Raw genomic sequence first — 16,481 nt, forward strand, 5'->3', positions numbered from 1 at the left:
TGGCTGGTAATGCAAAAATTGTTGAAGAGTATGTTTCCAAGTGAGTCATGGTGAATCAGGCTAAGGAAGATTTTGTAGTAAGGATATTATAGAAGGTGTGGAAGAATTTTGGGATGTTGTAGGGATATTGTCTTTAGAGAAAACTGAGGGCTCTTCGGGTTAGATTCTAAAAGGACCATTCCTTCATTCCTGTCTGTGTTACATATGCCATTAATCAAAGGTATAGGTGTTTATCATCATCATAATTCAAACTGATACTTCATTGGAAATAAAATATGACAAATTATTCTTTTCTAAGTCCAGTTAAGAAAAAATATGCCGATGGTTTTAGGCTAATAAAAACTACCACTTAGATGGCAGTATCAGTTTTCCTCCAAAGCTGAACTTCAGAGAATAAATATGGATATAAGTGTTAAGGGATGTAAGGAATGTATAAGGTTTCCAGGAACAGAATTTTCTAATGTCAAGTAAATAACCATATGGTTTCACATGAACCCTACGTGAGTTTACCTTCAATCTTTGAGAGCCATTAAGAGCATTTAGTTCATTTTACTGTCATTGTAGTTGTTGCTGTTTAATGTAGTGCAATAACGCATTTTAAGCATATTAATCTGGCAGCAAATTCAGACAAATTGAAAGTAGGACAACCAAAGCAGTGGTCTTTCACGTGAATATAGACGCACAATGATGTTGTGGAATCCAAAATACCTTTCATATTTTCTTTGGGATAGTTTCATTTTTTCAAATACTGATTGTCTATATTTAAACCATTTACCCTATCCTTTTCTGTTTCTCTGTTTCTGTCTCTCTGAGCTATCTCTCTGTGCTCCACTTCAGCATTGTTCAGAAATCATTGAACTATATGAGAGTTGTTAGAGGCCTCTGGTTTCTGGAAGCCTTACTTTTTATCCATAGACATTTCTCTCAAGGAGTACAGAAAAAAAAAACAAATTTTTCTTTCTTGGTGTATTTCAGATTGGGAACCATGATGGGGAAACAAGGAATTATCAACAAAGGAAGATGATGTTTCATCACAAAAGACCTTTATAGAAAAAGTTATAAAGAATATCTTGAATGTTCAAATTTTAACAAGGACTGGAAATATAGAGAGAATTTGGAGAGGAAGCACAGAAATCAAAAGAACATTTCAGAACACTGGCCCTCACCTTTAGAGGAAGCCCCACTGGGGAAAGTTTACAAATACAATAGGTTTAGTAGCATCTTCCACTTAAAGGCTATTCATTTTGAACCACAGAGAATGGCTTCTGAAGGAAAATCACATAAATATGATATGTTTGAGAACAGTTTACCCGAAAAGTCAATTACACAAAATGAGAACATCAGTAATGGAGAGAAAGTTTTGAATGCTAATGAAAGTGTGGCAGCCTTCAGCCAGAGCAAATCTCTTTCCCATTACCAGACTTACACTAGAAAAAAAATCATTATATGTAGTGAATGTGGAAAAGCCTTTGACAATCAATCAAGCCTTAATCGCCATTGGAGAATTCATACTGGAGAGAAACCCTATGAATGTCATGAATGTGGGAGGACATTTAGCCATATCTCAACCCTTTATCGACATCAGATAAGTCATAGTGAAGAGCAACCTTACAAATGTATTGAATGTGGGAAAGCCTTTAAGCATGTCTCATCACTTACTATTCATCAAAGAACTCACACTGGAGAAAAACCATATGAATGCATAGAATGTGGGAAATCTTTTAGTCGTGTTACATATCTCATTAAGCATCTGAGAATTCATACTCAAGAAAAAGTCTATGAATGTCATTTATGTGAGAAGGCCTACATTCATAGTTCCTCTCTCATTCACCATCAGAAAGTTCATACAGGAGAGAAACCTTACGGATGTAGTGAATGTGGGAAAGCCTTTTGCTGCAACTCACACCTTACTCGGCATCAAAGAAGTCATACTGTAGAGAAGTAATATGAATGCAAGAAATATATGAAAGTCTTTAGTAGTCTTCTTCAACAGCAGACTGTTCATACTGAACATATCTTTTCCATGTCAGATATACAGAAAATCTTTCAACCAGCCTGAATCACTCAATCTGCATTTGAGAAATCCCACTGAATTGAAACCTTATAATTGCAGTATAAGTACGAAAACTTTCAGTCATAAGTCATCCTTATTTCAACATCATAGAATTCATACTGGAGAAAATGTATATAATGTGGGAAAACTTTCACTTATACTGCAAACCTTACCATATATCATAGTATATAATTGAGAAAAGCAATATAAATCTGATGATTGTTGGAAAGTTGTTTTTTTTTTTAAACTAGGTGTCAGCAACCAGGATTGAACCCAGGACCTGATAGGTGGGGAGCCAGTGCTCAACCAGTGAGTTAAACTGGCTTCTGAAAGCTTTTAGTAAAGGTTCAAATCTTATTGTCCATAAGGGAATATATAGTGGAGAAAAACCTCATAGCCCAGTAAGTGTGGAAAAGAGTTTAGGTCATATGAGTCAATTTACATGTGATAAATCATCCTGGAGAGAACCAGATGATTGCAGTATTTGTCATAGTAATTTTAGCCATCAGAACATTTTTATTATGGGAAAGTCCTATAAATGTAGTGAATTGGAAGTTTTTTAGCAAAAATGTAAACCTTAAACTGCCCATCAGCAGTTTATACTGGAGAGAAACGCTACTCATGCAGTTATTATGGGATAGCCTTTACCAGTATGAATTCCTTGACTGACATAAGTAAATCTACATGGAGAAAAGTCGTCCTATACATGTAACAAATGTGAGAAAGAACCAAGGCAATAAGAATCCATTATAAAGCATGTACTAATTCATACTTGAAAGAAGTCCTCCAGATATAATAATTTTGGGACATCTCTCAAATTCATCCCTTGTTTTACATCTTTGAACTCACGTCAGAGAAAAATCTAACGGAAGAAATATAGCAGCATTCACTAAGGGGTCTTGTTATATATCAGGAGATTAATGCTAGAACTACCTGAAGGATGAAGGACTTATGGAGAAATCTTTGCGACTTAGCTTTCAGTAAACCCGTAGGAGAGCAAACAAGCATGTAAATCAATATGCATTTTTTATAGTAGCAGCAGTTTTACTCAACATGACTCCTCCATAGAAATTATTTTTAGCTAATGAGCATTTAAATGTATTCAGTTACTCAGATGCAGTAAATATGGTAAAGTTGAAAACAACCTCAGAAGAAGGTGTGTGAGTAAAATTCTTGATCTCTAATAAAATAATTTTGTATGCAGTAATTTTTTTGCTTTGTGACATATTTCTTAGAAAATTTTTCAGTATTTTACTCTTGAAGAATGAAGATTAACTTTAGCTTTTTGTGGAAGACTAGCAAATCTAGAAAAAATGGCCCGGTCACTTTGCTGATAAACTTTTGGTGAGGATATTTAATACCTCATTTCTTTTTTCTTTTAAGATTTATTTATTTTAAAAATTTATCTTCCCTTCCTCCCTCCCCCCCCCAGTTGTCTGCTCTGTGTCCATTTACTGTGTATTCTTCTGTGACCACTTCTATCCTCATCAGTGGCACTGGGAATCTTTTTGTTGCCTCATCTTGTGTCACCTCTCCGTGTGTGCGGTGTCATTCTTGGGCAGGCTGCACTTTCTTTTGCGGCGGCTCTCCTTACAGGGCACACTCCTTGCCAGTGGGGCTCTCCTAAATTCGGGGGACACCCCTGCATGGCAGGGCATTCATTGAGCACATCAGCACTGTGCATGGGCCAGCTCCACGTGGCTAAAGGAGGCCTGGGGTTTGGACCACGGACCTCCCATGTGGTAGGCAGATGCCCTATCCATTGGGCCAAGTATGCTTCCCTAGTCCGTTTCTAATGGTCATCATTCACACATTTCAAAAAAAATTTGTTAATCTTCATTCATGTATTTCATAGTGCTTTGTGCTTAGATATAATAATTCAGTGCTTCAGCTTTTAGTGTATGTCAGAATCATCACGAGGCTTGTTAAAATTCTGTTTAGTGTGTTCCACCTTCTGATAGAATATGTTTGAGGTGAAACCCAAGAATTTGCATTTTTCAGAAGTTCCCAGGTAAAACGAATGTGTGCCCGAAAAGCATCTTTTGATAACCATTGTAATAATAAAACAAGTACTGTCCTTTGCTTATAGAGATTTTGTCTTCCAAGAGAGATAGGTGGTAAATAAGTGTGAAATAATTTTGAAAAATGATGTGAAGAAACTATGGGTTGTTATGAGAGCATAACCAGGAAACAGCATAATTTGAAACATCAGACCAGGTTTAGTTTCGGATGTGCCTTTAAATCTGAGTTCTATAGGATGAGTAATACATAGGACTCAGTGAGTGTGGGTGGGGATCATTGTGGGCAAAACATTACTTCTGTCGTTTTTGCTGTAGCTGGACCCTATGATCCAATGTCCAGTCCCAAGTTCTGTGACTTTGAGGTGATGGTGCTGGCAGCATCCTTGGTACAACAACAATCACTTTTCCCCGTGGATCATAGTTACGGTGCAATTACCTTGAAATTAATAGTCTTGACAGTGCCCCATTACATCCTTTACTGGCTTCACACCAATTTTAAAAGCATTAATTTCAAGCAATAAATGTCTTCAAATACTTGAGAGTGTTTTCCTGCATTGAATTTTATGGGTAATTATGGTTTGTGAGTTGATTGGCTCCAAATAATCTAAAATATAGGTAAGAAATGGAATAGTCTCGCCAGTCTCTGGCTGTGTATCTTGTGACTAGAAAGGTAATATAGATTGATATGATTAGGTTCATATGGGCACATGTATGTAAAAAATGGTTATATGGCTCATTTCAAAATTTATTCTCTATTTGAGAATGTTCATTCTCAGTCAACTTAAAAGTTTTTGTTGTAAGTAAATTGATATTTTGTCATTTTTTTAAGGTAACGTTATTTCATTGGTACAGTAATCCTGGTTTGGAATGATAATGATAGTGGATGTTAGATCCAAGAATATCCTACGTCAGTACGAGTGCTACTTTAATGGAAAGCAAAGGGTGAAGGCATATGTGAGTAACAGTTGTGAATTGAAAGATGAATTTAGAGTGTGGTGGTGAATTTTCAATATTAAGTAAGTATTCTCTTGTTTTTGGTCGTGATACTTATTTTGCAATTGTTTGAAATGTTGAAGGATCTTTGTGAGATTTAACATTTAGGAGGCATGGTATGGGATCAGAGAAGAATCAAGAACACTTTTAACTGTGGGTAGACTACTAACTAGTAGTTATACTACCATGGCAGTAGCTTTCTGTTTTTCCCATCCTCTTAACCTTACTCTGCCCTCCCAAGGATTGGAACTGTTACTATAAAGGTGAAGTCATTGTGTAATCCCTGGATTTCTTTGACTTTCATTACAGATATTTTTCATTTAAAAAAAAATTTTTTTGCCATCTTGTTGCTCTTTTATGAGAGGTTTAATCCAGATCCTAATGCTTTGTCATTTCGTTATCAGGAGCATATATAGGATTCTGTTTTACAAGTTTTGAGCTAATGTGCCTTCACAGTAACACTGAATTAGGAAAAGAAAGCCAGGTTTTTCAATGAAAATAATGAAAGTTTTAAGAAAGCAGTAAGATTATATTAGGGGAGTGGATGTGGCTCAATCAGTTGGGTACCCCCTTCTCATATGGTAGGTCCCAGGTTCAGTTTCCAGTGCCTCCTAAAAGACGGGCAGACACAGAGCAGACAGCACAAACAATGAAGGTGGGGTGGAAAGAATATATATTGTTAAGATGAATGGATTGAGGTTATAATAATGGTAGGATGCTATTGACAAAGTCATATTACTTTATTCGACATATCCGTTATCCTTTTGAGTATTAGTAAGACATATTCCATAGTTTTTAAGTGCTCAAAGGGGTATGTGTGTATATGTATGAACATCATAGGGTCTGGGGTCTTGCTATGTGGGTAACACATGATGCTCTGTGTGCTCTTATACAAATTACTTCCCTGCTGTGTGCCTTAGCATCCTCAATCTGTAAATGCTGATAATAATGGCACAAAGCTATTATGAAGTTGAAATGAGTTAAAGAGTTAATATATAAAAAGTACTTAGTATTAGAGTGGATTTACTGGTATTCTACTATAGAACTATTGTGACTAGTAATGGAAGAAACTCTAGCATAGATGTGGAGAAAGTGGCCACAGTAGTTGCTGAGGACAGGCAGAGGGAAGAAGAGATGTGATGTGGGGCCATTTTCGGGACTTGGAGTTGTCCTAAATGATATTGCAGGGACAGATGCTGGACATTATATATCCTGCCATAACCTACTGAAAGTACTGGGGGAGAGTGTATACTATAATCTGTGCAGTGCAGCAGTGCTCCAAAATGTATTTACCAAATGCAAAGAATGTGCCACAATAATGAAAGAAGTTGATGTGGGAGGAGTGGGTGGTGGGTGGTGAGGTATATGGGAACCTCTTATATTTTTTAATGTAACATTTTTTGTGATCTATGTATCTTCAAAACAAAAAAATAATGAAAAAAAAAAGCACTTGGGGCAGTATGGGGTATATAGTAAACGCTATGTAGAGTTTTCCTTGGCTAATAATAATCCCTTATTCAACATCAGATGAATCAGTGGAGATAAAATTTTGTGATGTATTACAAATGAGTTGTCCTTATGATATTATCTCATAATCTGTAACATTTTCCACCATGGTGTGGTGTGTTGTTGAAGGGGTGTTGTATGGTAATTCTACACATGTGTATGATTGTTTTTTTTTTTTTTTTAATTTTTTTATTTTTTATTGACTTTGTAATAATATTACATTAAAAATATATATGTGAGGTCCCATTCAACCCCACCCCCCCACCCCCCTTCTCCCCCCCCCCCCCCAACAACACTCGTTCCCATCATCATGACACATCCATTGGATTTGGTAAGTACATCTTTGGGCACCTCTGCACCTCATTGTATGATTGTTTTGTAAGTTCACAACTTCTGTAATAAAAATATGTTTTTAAAAAATAGGATAGTTTGGGGGAAAATACACTGAATGGAAGATAGGGACTGTAGTTGTAATAGTTTGACGATGCTCTTGAATAGTCTGTAACAACAAATTAAAAATGAGTTGTCTTTTAGCTATGCGTTAGCGCTTACTAATCATCAAATACACTGAAAAGAAACCACATTAATTTTTCAATTGTGGGAAGGTCTTAAGCTGTGTCTCACATTTCATTAAACGTGAGAATCCATCAACAATAAGGAAACCATGAATGTGGTACAGGTGTGAAGGCCTTCAATCTTAAGTCATTTTTTCTCTCCCTCGCCTTTCTGTTTTTGCTGCCTGTGTCCATTCACTGTGTGATCTTTATCTGTTTCTCTTTTTGTCCTCTCTTCTGGTCTTTCTCTTTAGGATTCACTGGGATTCAATCCTGGGGACTTCTGATGTGGAGAAAGGTTCCCTGTCAATTGCACCACCTCAGTTCCTGGTTTCTGCTGTGCTTCACCTTGACTCTCCCCTTCGTCTCTCTATTGTTGCGTCATCTTGCTCCGTGGCTCACTTGTGCAGGCGCTTGACTCACCATGCAGGCACTGGCTTGCCGCGTGGGCACTTGACTTACCACATGGGCACTCACATGGGCACTTGGCTTGCTGTATGGGCACTGGCTTGCTGCGCAGGCACACTTTTATTTTTTCACCAGGAGGCCCCAGGGATCGAACCTGGGCCCTCCCATATCATAGGCAGAGGCCTTATCACTTGAGCCACATCCACTTCCCTTAAGTCATTCAACAAGACATCATTCTGGAGAAAGGCCATATGAATGCAATGAACATGAAAGGCCTCTTCTTATCATTTATATTTGAACAAAGAATTATGTCTGGAGAAAATGCTATGAATGCAATGATTTCATGAAAGCCTTGAGTTACACATTCTGTTTGCTACATTAGAAAACTAATACTCGCAAAAACATCTGATGAATATCATAAATGCATGAAAACCTTGAACCATCTTGAATCCTAAAAAGAAGTCATAGTACTGCAAAACATTGTCATTGAAGTATCTGTGAGAAAGCTTTCAGTCGTAGGTCATTGTTTAAGAGCGTTCATACAGGTGGGAAATCTGATGAATGTATTAAATGTGGGAGAAACTAACTACAAATTAAACTTAACTGTGCATAGCAGACAAGAGAAACCTTAAATGTGGGAAAGTTTTAGCAGTGGTTCAAATTTCATTGTTCATCAGAGATTATTGCTGGAGAGAAAGGCAATGAATGTGGGTACGTATTTAGCAGTGATTTGAATCTTATATCCAGGGGAATTCCTAATGGAAAGAAACATTACAAGGCAATAAATATGGAAAAGCCTTAAGACAATATCACTTAATTTACATATGAGACGTGCTGGAGGTAAAGCCCAGGAATGCAATATTTGTGGCAATACTTCGAGTCATATATTGTCCCTATTTGAGTATGAGAATATTATAGTTCAAAGAGAAGCCTTGAGAGTTCCCTTGGGTCTCATAATAGCCACTAAGTTGCAATTTTTGAAGAATAAAGTTCATAGATACATGCATTAATATTGAGGACTTGAGTGTATTCTTTTATTAGGCACTGCCAATGTTCTCAAGCCTCTTGCCCCTCTATTTGAGAACATAGCAGGACTCCCTAGGGTGGGAGTTTAATATTTTCTTGTTTATCGTGTGATCTCCATTCCCTGCAATAACACCCTATGACAAGATGAACAGTTTCATCTTCCAAGGAAGTGTGCCCCAGGTGCACCCTTTCCCACATAGCCCCACAACCCCAATGCCTTACACCAGTAACCCTCCACTTAGGTATTTGTTAAAAGATCATTCCCACCATTTTAGTTTTAATCACAGACCTACAAATCCCGAGTTCACCTGCTTCTTTCTCCACCCATCCCCCCCAGTTCAATGGATAACTCAACCCAACACCCCCACCTGGCTCACCATCACTCCCACTCACATCCCTGCACTGCTCTGACCCCTATCCTTTGCCAACTACCTTATCACAGGTTTGCCATATTGAGCATTGGCTTACCACACTCTACTCCCTTTTTCACTTATAAAATCTACTTTCTTGTGTTCTTGGTTTTCTTTGGCTGTCTACTGGAAAGTGAACATTTATTACTCCTAAGTTTCCTGTTAGACATGATTTTATAGTTGCTTCTTGTTTACTAGGGACTTTTTCAAAGTAGGATCATCTTAACCTACTTATAAGGCTTGAGCTTCATTAAGTGATTCAGCCCTTCTAATTGGATAATTTTATGTGTAGATGAGTCTCCCATTTATTCTCAGGCTAAGGGATTTTTTTAGATCCTAGTTAATGCCAAAGAGATTTTCTGAGGTTTGATAACCTTGTGAAAGCTTTAGGCTTTGAGTTTTCTGTGTTTTTTTAAAAAGATTTTTAAGTTTATCGCCCTCCCCCATTGTTTGTGCTCGTTGTCTGCTTGTCTTCTTTTTAGGAGGCACCAGGAACCAAACTTGACACCTCCTAAGTGGGAGGTAAGTGCCCAATTGTTTGAATCACTTTCACTCACTGCTTGTTGTGACTTTCATTGTGATTCCTCCTTGCATCATCTTGTTGCATCATCTCGCCACACCAACCTGTGGTGACAGCAGTGTCTTTAGGAGGCTCTGGGAACCAAATCTGGGACCTCCTATGTGGTAGGTAGGTGCCCAACTGCTTGAGCCACAGCCGCTTCCCAGTTTTGAGTTTTAATTTCTTCCTTCACTGAGGCTCAAAAGTTCAGATTCTCTGAAGTAAAAACATGCCATCAGAAAAAAAGTATTTAATGTCCAGTTACTATTCCAGATTCCTCCTTTCTCTTCAAATTTTGCTATTTGTTCATTACTTCTGATGAGATCCTAAAGGATCTTCCAACAGATTTATTTTCATGCAATTAATTTTTTTTCCCTAGATTGTTGACCCAAATAACTTAAGTGTGTGCTGTTCCTGGAAACAGGCATTCTCAGAATTTTTTCTCTTTTTCTGCAGTGCTTTTTTTTTTTTTTTTAAATCAACTTTATTAATAAAGCATTCAATACATTCAAAGTGTATAATCAATGGTATTTTGTATAATCATATTGTGCATTCATCACTTCAGTCGTTATTAGAGCATTTTCATTGTTTCAATAATAAAAATAAACAAGTCTTCAGCACTCATTCTCTTGTTTACCCTGCAGTATGTAGCTTCTATTTCTGCCTTTGTTTCACATTCATTTACTAAGCATTTTTATTGAGATATATTTACACATGGCATACAGTGTATTTAAAGTGTATCATCAATGGTTTTTAGTATAGTCACAGTTTTGTGCATTCATCACAGAAAATTAGAATTATTTCATTACTCCAAAAAGAAAAACTCCACAAGTCCTTAGCATACCTTCCATAGCTGTACATAAACACCAAATTTCATTCTTATTGACTTGTATTTACATTTTATATAAATGGAATCATATACTATGGTACACAATATATTTAGCTAATAGTAACACAGTCATACAGTATTTGTCCTTTTGTGTCTGGCTTACTTTGCTCAACATAATGTCCTCCAGGTTCATCCGTGTTGTCATAATGCTTTACGACTTCATTTCTTATTGTAGTTGCATAATATTCCATCATGTGAATGTATGATTCACATTGTTTATCCATTCATCAGTTGATGGACACCTGGGTTGTTTCCAACTTTTGTTGGTAATGAGTAATGCTGCTATGAACATAAGTATGCAGGTGTTTGTCTGTGTCACTGCTCTCAGTTCTTCTGGATATATACCCAGTAGTGGTATTGTAGGGTCACATGGCAAGTCTATATTAAACTTCTCTAGGGACTGCCAAACAGTCCTCCACAGTGGCTGTACCACCAACAGTGAATAAGTTGTAGTTCTCTGTCTTTTTAATAGTGGCCATTCTGATAGGTGTGAAATGATATCTCATTGTAGTTTTGATTGGCATTTCCCTAATCATTAGTGATGTTGAATATTTTTTCATGTGGTTTTTTTTTCCCATTTGTACTTCATTTTTTGGAGAAATGTCTATTCAAATCTTTTTTCCATTTTTTAATTGGATCATTTGTCTTATTGTTGAGTTGTAACATCTCTTTATACATTATGGATATTAAACCCTTATCAGACATGTGATTTTCAAATATTTTCTCCCATTGAGATGGCTGCCTTTTCACCATTTTGACCAAGTCTTTGGAGGCACAAAAGTGTTTTATTTAGAGGAGGTCCCATTTATCTATTTTTTCTTTTGTTGTTCATACTTTGTGTTTAAGAGCCAAGAAACCACCAGCTACCAAAGGATGTTGAAGATGTTTGCCTACATTTTCTTATGGTAGTTTTATGGTCCTGGCTGTGATCCATTTTGAGTTGACTTTGTTTATCAGGAGTCCTCTTTCACTCTTTTGATTATGAATAGTCAGTTCTTCCAGGACCATTTGTTGAAGAGACTGTTTTGTCCCAGTAAAGTGTACTTGGTAGGGTGTCAAAAGCAGTTGAGGTGTGGTGCTGGGAGTCCCGTGGTTTCTGCGCGTTACTCGCAGTTGGGCAGCGGCGCAGGCGGTGGTGGTAGCCAAGTTCCCAGCTCCCTGCGAGCCTCAGCAGCAGCAGCAGCCATCACCGCAACCGCGGAAGCACCTCATGGTCACAGTCCCTGTGCTGTTGCAGCCGCCCTTGCTCCCTCTGCTTTTCCTCCCTTCACTCCCAGGATGGCTGGTCAGCTGACAGAAGAACAGATTGCTGAATTCAAGGAGGCTTTCTCCCTATTTGATAAAGATGGCACCATCACAACAAAGGAAATTGGAACCATCATGAGGTAGCTGGGTAAGAACCCAACAGAAGCCGAATTACAGGATATTATCAATGAAGTGGATGCTGATGTAATGGCACCATTGACTTCCCAGGATTTTTGACCATGATTGCCAAAAAAATGAAAGACACAGGTAGTGAAGAAGAAATCCGTGAGGCATTCCAGTCTTTGACAAGGATGGCAATGGTTGCATCAGTGCAGCAGAGCTGCATCATGTCATGACAAATTTAGGAGAAAAACTAACAGATGAAGAAGTAGATGAAATGATCAGAGAAGCAGATATTGATGGGGATGAGCAAGTCAACTATGAAGAATTTGTACAGATGATTACTGCAAAATGAAGACCTACTTTCAACTCCTCCCTCTACCGGAAGAATCAAGTTGAATCTTTTACTTACCTCTTGTCTAAAAAAAAAATTCATTTATCCATTCTGTTTCTGTATAGCAAAACTGAATGTCAAAAGTACCTTCTGTCTACACACACACAAAATCTGCATGTATTGGTTAGTGGTCCTGTCCCCTAAAGATCAAGTTACACATCAGTTTTACAATATAAATACTTGTACTACCTTAATGATAAGGAAGCATTTAGTGGACTCCTTAAAATTCCATTTGCTAATGATTAATACACTGTTTGGACTGGCCAAATTTTCATGCATACAGCTTGACGATTGATCACAGTCAGGCATCGGTATTAAAAATGAAAAATGAAAAACCAAATTCAAAACCTATTCAAATGTGTTCTATTCAATTCATTAGCATAAATTGTCATAACTAGGGAAGCGGACTTGGCTCAATGGATAGGGCATTGGCCTACCACATGGGAGGTCTGTGATTCAAACCCCGGGCCTTCTTGACCCTTGTGGAGCTGGCCCATGGGCAGTGCTGATGCGCACAAGAAGTGCCCTGCCATGCAGGGGTGGCCCCGCGTAGGGGAACCCCACGCGCAAAGAGTGCACCCCATAAGGAGAGCCGCCCGGTGTGAAAGAAAGTGCAGCCTGCCCAGGAATGACGCCGCACACACGGAGAGCTGACACGAGATGACGCAGCAAAAAACACAGATTCCAGGTGCTGCTGATAAGGATAGAAGTGGTCACAGAAGAACACACAGTGAATGGAGACAGAGAGCAGACAACGGGGTGGGGGGAGGGGAGAAAAATAAATAAAAAATTAAAATTGTCATAACTGGTTTACTGAAAACAACTTCTGAAATTGGTTTACCTCAGGATAATGTGCAGAAAAATGGGTGAAAGATAAACTGTCATGATCTAGCCCATCTGGTAAAACAGTCTTTAAGTACTTCCCTGCGATCCAACTGGTGGTGACAGTGACGCAGCCGAGGGCGTGCCTGCGTGTGTGGGGTTTGCAGTGCCTGCATTGCACTAGCATGTAATAGGGTCAGGCTTTCACTATCACATCTTTTTAAGAAGAAATCTTTACTAAAGGAGCATCTTTGGACTCTATATTTTTAAAAGCTCTTGAACCATGACTTGGAGCCAGAAGAGTAGGCTGTGGACTGGAGCACAACTGTCAGCATTGCTGTTCATGAAATTACAATTTCCGTCCGTTCCAAGTTGTAAATGCTAGTCTTTTTTCCTCCCATAAAAGACCATTAGCTTAAAAACAAACAAAAAACCTTTTGATCATAGAGGTGAGGGTCTATTTCTGGACTGTCACTTCAATTCCATTGACCAATGTGTCTATCTTTATGCCAGTACTATGCTGTTTTGGCCACTGTAGCTTTGTAAGATGTTTCTAGGTCAGGCAGTAAAATTACTTCCACATCACACTTCTTTTTTAGAATGCTTTTGCCTATTTGTGTTCACTTTCCTTTCCAAATAAATTTGACAATTACTGTTTCTATTTCCATAAAGCATACTGTTCGACTTTTGATTGTTATTGCATTGAATGTATAAGTCTGTTTGGGTAGGATTGCCATCTTCATGATGTTTAATCATCCCATTAATGAGTGTGGAATATATTTCCTTTGGTTAAGGTATTTCATTTCTTTTAGCATTGTTTTTTAGTTTTCTGAATATAGATCCGGTACATCTTCGGTTAAATTGGTTTCAAGGTATTTGAGTCTTTTTGTTACTCTTGTAGATGGAATTTTCCCCTGATTCCCTCCTCAGATTGTTCAGTACTAGTGTGGACCAACATTACTGATATTTCCATGTTGATCTTGTATCCTTCCACTTTGCTAAACTCTTTTATTAGCTCAAGGAAGTTTGTCTTAGACTTTTTAGAAATTTCTAAATATAACACCATGTCTTCTGTGAATAGTGAGAGTTTTACTTCCTCTTTTCCAATTTGGATAACTTTTAAAAAAAACATTATTTGGTATATTTAATAATAAGAAATATAAACAATAATATAAAAAATATGGTGGAATAAAAATATGCATTTCTCAGATATACTGGATACATAGAAAAATTTTGTTTTAGTCATACATTGTTACACAATATATTTAGTTCATAGTAATGCAGTCATATAGTATTGGTCCTTTTGTGTCTGACTTGCTTTGCTCAACCTAATGTCATCCAGATTCATCCATGTTATTGTGTGCTTTGTGCCTTCATTTCTTCTTACAGCTGCATAATATTCCATTGTGTGAATATACCACAGTTTTTTTACACATTCATCTGTTGATGGACACCTGGGTTGTTTCTAACTTTTGACAATCATGAGTAATGCCTCTGTACATTGGTGTGCAGATGTTTGTGTTGCTGCTCTCAGTTCTTCTGGGTATATACCCAGTAGTGGTATTGCAGGGTCACATGGCAAGTCTATATTCAACTTCTTTAGGAACTGCCAAACATTCTTCCACAGTGGCTGTGCCATTTTACATTTCTACTGACAGTTAATACATGGATCTATCTCTCCACATTCTATCCAACGCTTGTAGTTTTCTGTCTTTTTAATAGTTGCCATTCTGATAGGTATGAAATGATACCTCATTGTAGTTTTTGATTTGTATTTCCCTAACCATTAGTGATGTTTAGCATTTCTTTTTTTTTAATCTTTTTTTGTCTTTATTTTTTTAATATTACATTCAAAAAATATGAGGTCCCATATATCCCCTATCCCCTTCATCCCACTCCTCCCCCCATAGCAACTATCTCGTCCATCATCATGAGATATTCATTGCATTTGGTGAATACATCTCTGATCACCACTGTATCTTATGGTCAATGGTCCACATCATAGCCCACACTCTCCCACGTTCCACACAGTGAGCCATGGGAGTACATACAATGTCCAGTAACTGTCCCTGCAGCATTACCCAGGACAACTCCAAGTCCCGAAAATGACTCCACATCTCATCTCTTCCTCCCATTCCCCACACCCAGCAGCCACCATGGCCACTTTCTCCACACCAATGCCACATTTTCTTCCGTTACTAATCATAATAATTCATGAATAGAATATCAGTAAGTCCACTCTAATCCATATTCTATTCCTTCTTCCTGTGGACCTTGGAATGGTTGTGTCCACTCCACATCTATATCAAGATGGGGTTTGGATTCCACATGGATACTGGATGCAATCCTGCTTTCAGTTGTAGGCACTCTTGGCTCCATGGTGTGGTGGTTGACCTTCTTCAACTCCATGTTAGCTGAGTGGGGTAAGTCCAGTAAACCAGACTGTAGGAGCTGAAGTCTTTTGAGGCTCAGGGCCTGGCTATCAAGTGGTCAGTCCAGAGATTCAGATCCCTGGGTATATATTAAACCCCAGCACCAACTACAGTTCTGGTAAGAGTAACAGGAGAGGCTTGTGAAAAAATACCAAATCTGAGTCCAGCTCCATCACACAGAAACACAAACTCCAAAGAAGGGCCAACTGACATGGCACTGAACTCCATCAGCCATGACCATAGAACCTGTGGGTCTCTTTAGCCCTCAGAAGAACCAATACCCAGGGTTGTATCTACTTTATCTGTCTCTGGGGCTCTGCTGAGGTGTGCATAAGGACAACCCCTCTGATAACCTCCCGGCTCTTTTTGGAGACTCATAGCCATATAAACTCATTTGTCCTTTCCATTTCCCCCTTGGTTCAGGTCAAAAAGCATTTTTCACTCCTGGTATTATGTGTAGACTGAGATATTCTGCTGGTCTGAGTTGACCCTTTTATTCAAAGTCATTTTCTAGTTACATCATCAGCTGGTACTTGGTAGTAATCCCTCAGGGCCAGGGAGGCTCATCCCCGGGAATCATGTCCCATGCTGGGGGAAGGCAGCAGATTTACATGCTGAGTTTTGCTTCGAGACTGGCCACATTTGAGCAACACGGAGGCTATCAGGAGGTAACTCTTAGGCACTCCGCAGCTCTAGGCCTTGTTCTTATTTCAGGTGCACAGGCTCACAAGCATAGTCATTAGTATGAAGGGCTCATTGCTGGACCTTCCTTCTTTTTTGGTCTTTGCTGTTGCACTTGGGGGATTGTTGCTGTTCCTTTAGGGACTGTGATAGAGCTCCCCTGGCTAGGAACTCAGCACTCCCTCAGTTGTTGTTTTTAATTGTATGCACTACGAAAATATCCAAACATTTTTATGTACCCTGGATATATGCCCTGTAGAACTCCCTGCCAACCATGTGTCCCCTGTCAATAACATCCCACACCAGTATTCCTCTGCTGCCATTGTTGAACCTCTCTGTGATCCAAAACCTCCTGAAAAGTGAAGCCC

At 38.4% G+C, this 16,481-nt stretch overlaps 1 protein-coding gene, 1 long non-coding RNA gene and 1 pseudogene across 7 annotated transcripts in view; all 3 read left to right on the top strand.

Annotated features, from left to right (window-relative positions):
- Window positions 1-16,481, top strand: part of LOC101411168 (uncharacterized) — a 70,061-nt gene that overhangs the window by 5,111 nt on the left and 48,469 nt on the right. The window lies entirely within an intron of this gene.
- Window positions 1,028-4,613, top strand: LOC139436170 (zinc finger protein 181-like; the record flags this gene model as incomplete). The annotated part of the gene is given in 1 exon segment (XM_071209516.1): window positions 1,028-4,613. A coding segment is annotated over 1 exon segment (1,032 nt), but the record flags the coding sequence as incomplete, so codon positions are not given.
- Window positions 10,989-13,631, top strand: LOC131274187 (calmodulin-like; annotated as a pseudogene).

Source organism: Dasypus novemcinctus, chromosome 18 (assembly GCF_030445035.2).
Source record: "Dasypus novemcinctus isolate mDasNov1 chromosome 18, mDasNov1.1.hap2, whole genome shotgun sequence".
In the NCBI taxonomy this organism is placed as follows: Eukaryota; Metazoa; Chordata; class Mammalia; order Cingulata; family Dasypodidae; genus Dasypus; species Dasypus novemcinctus.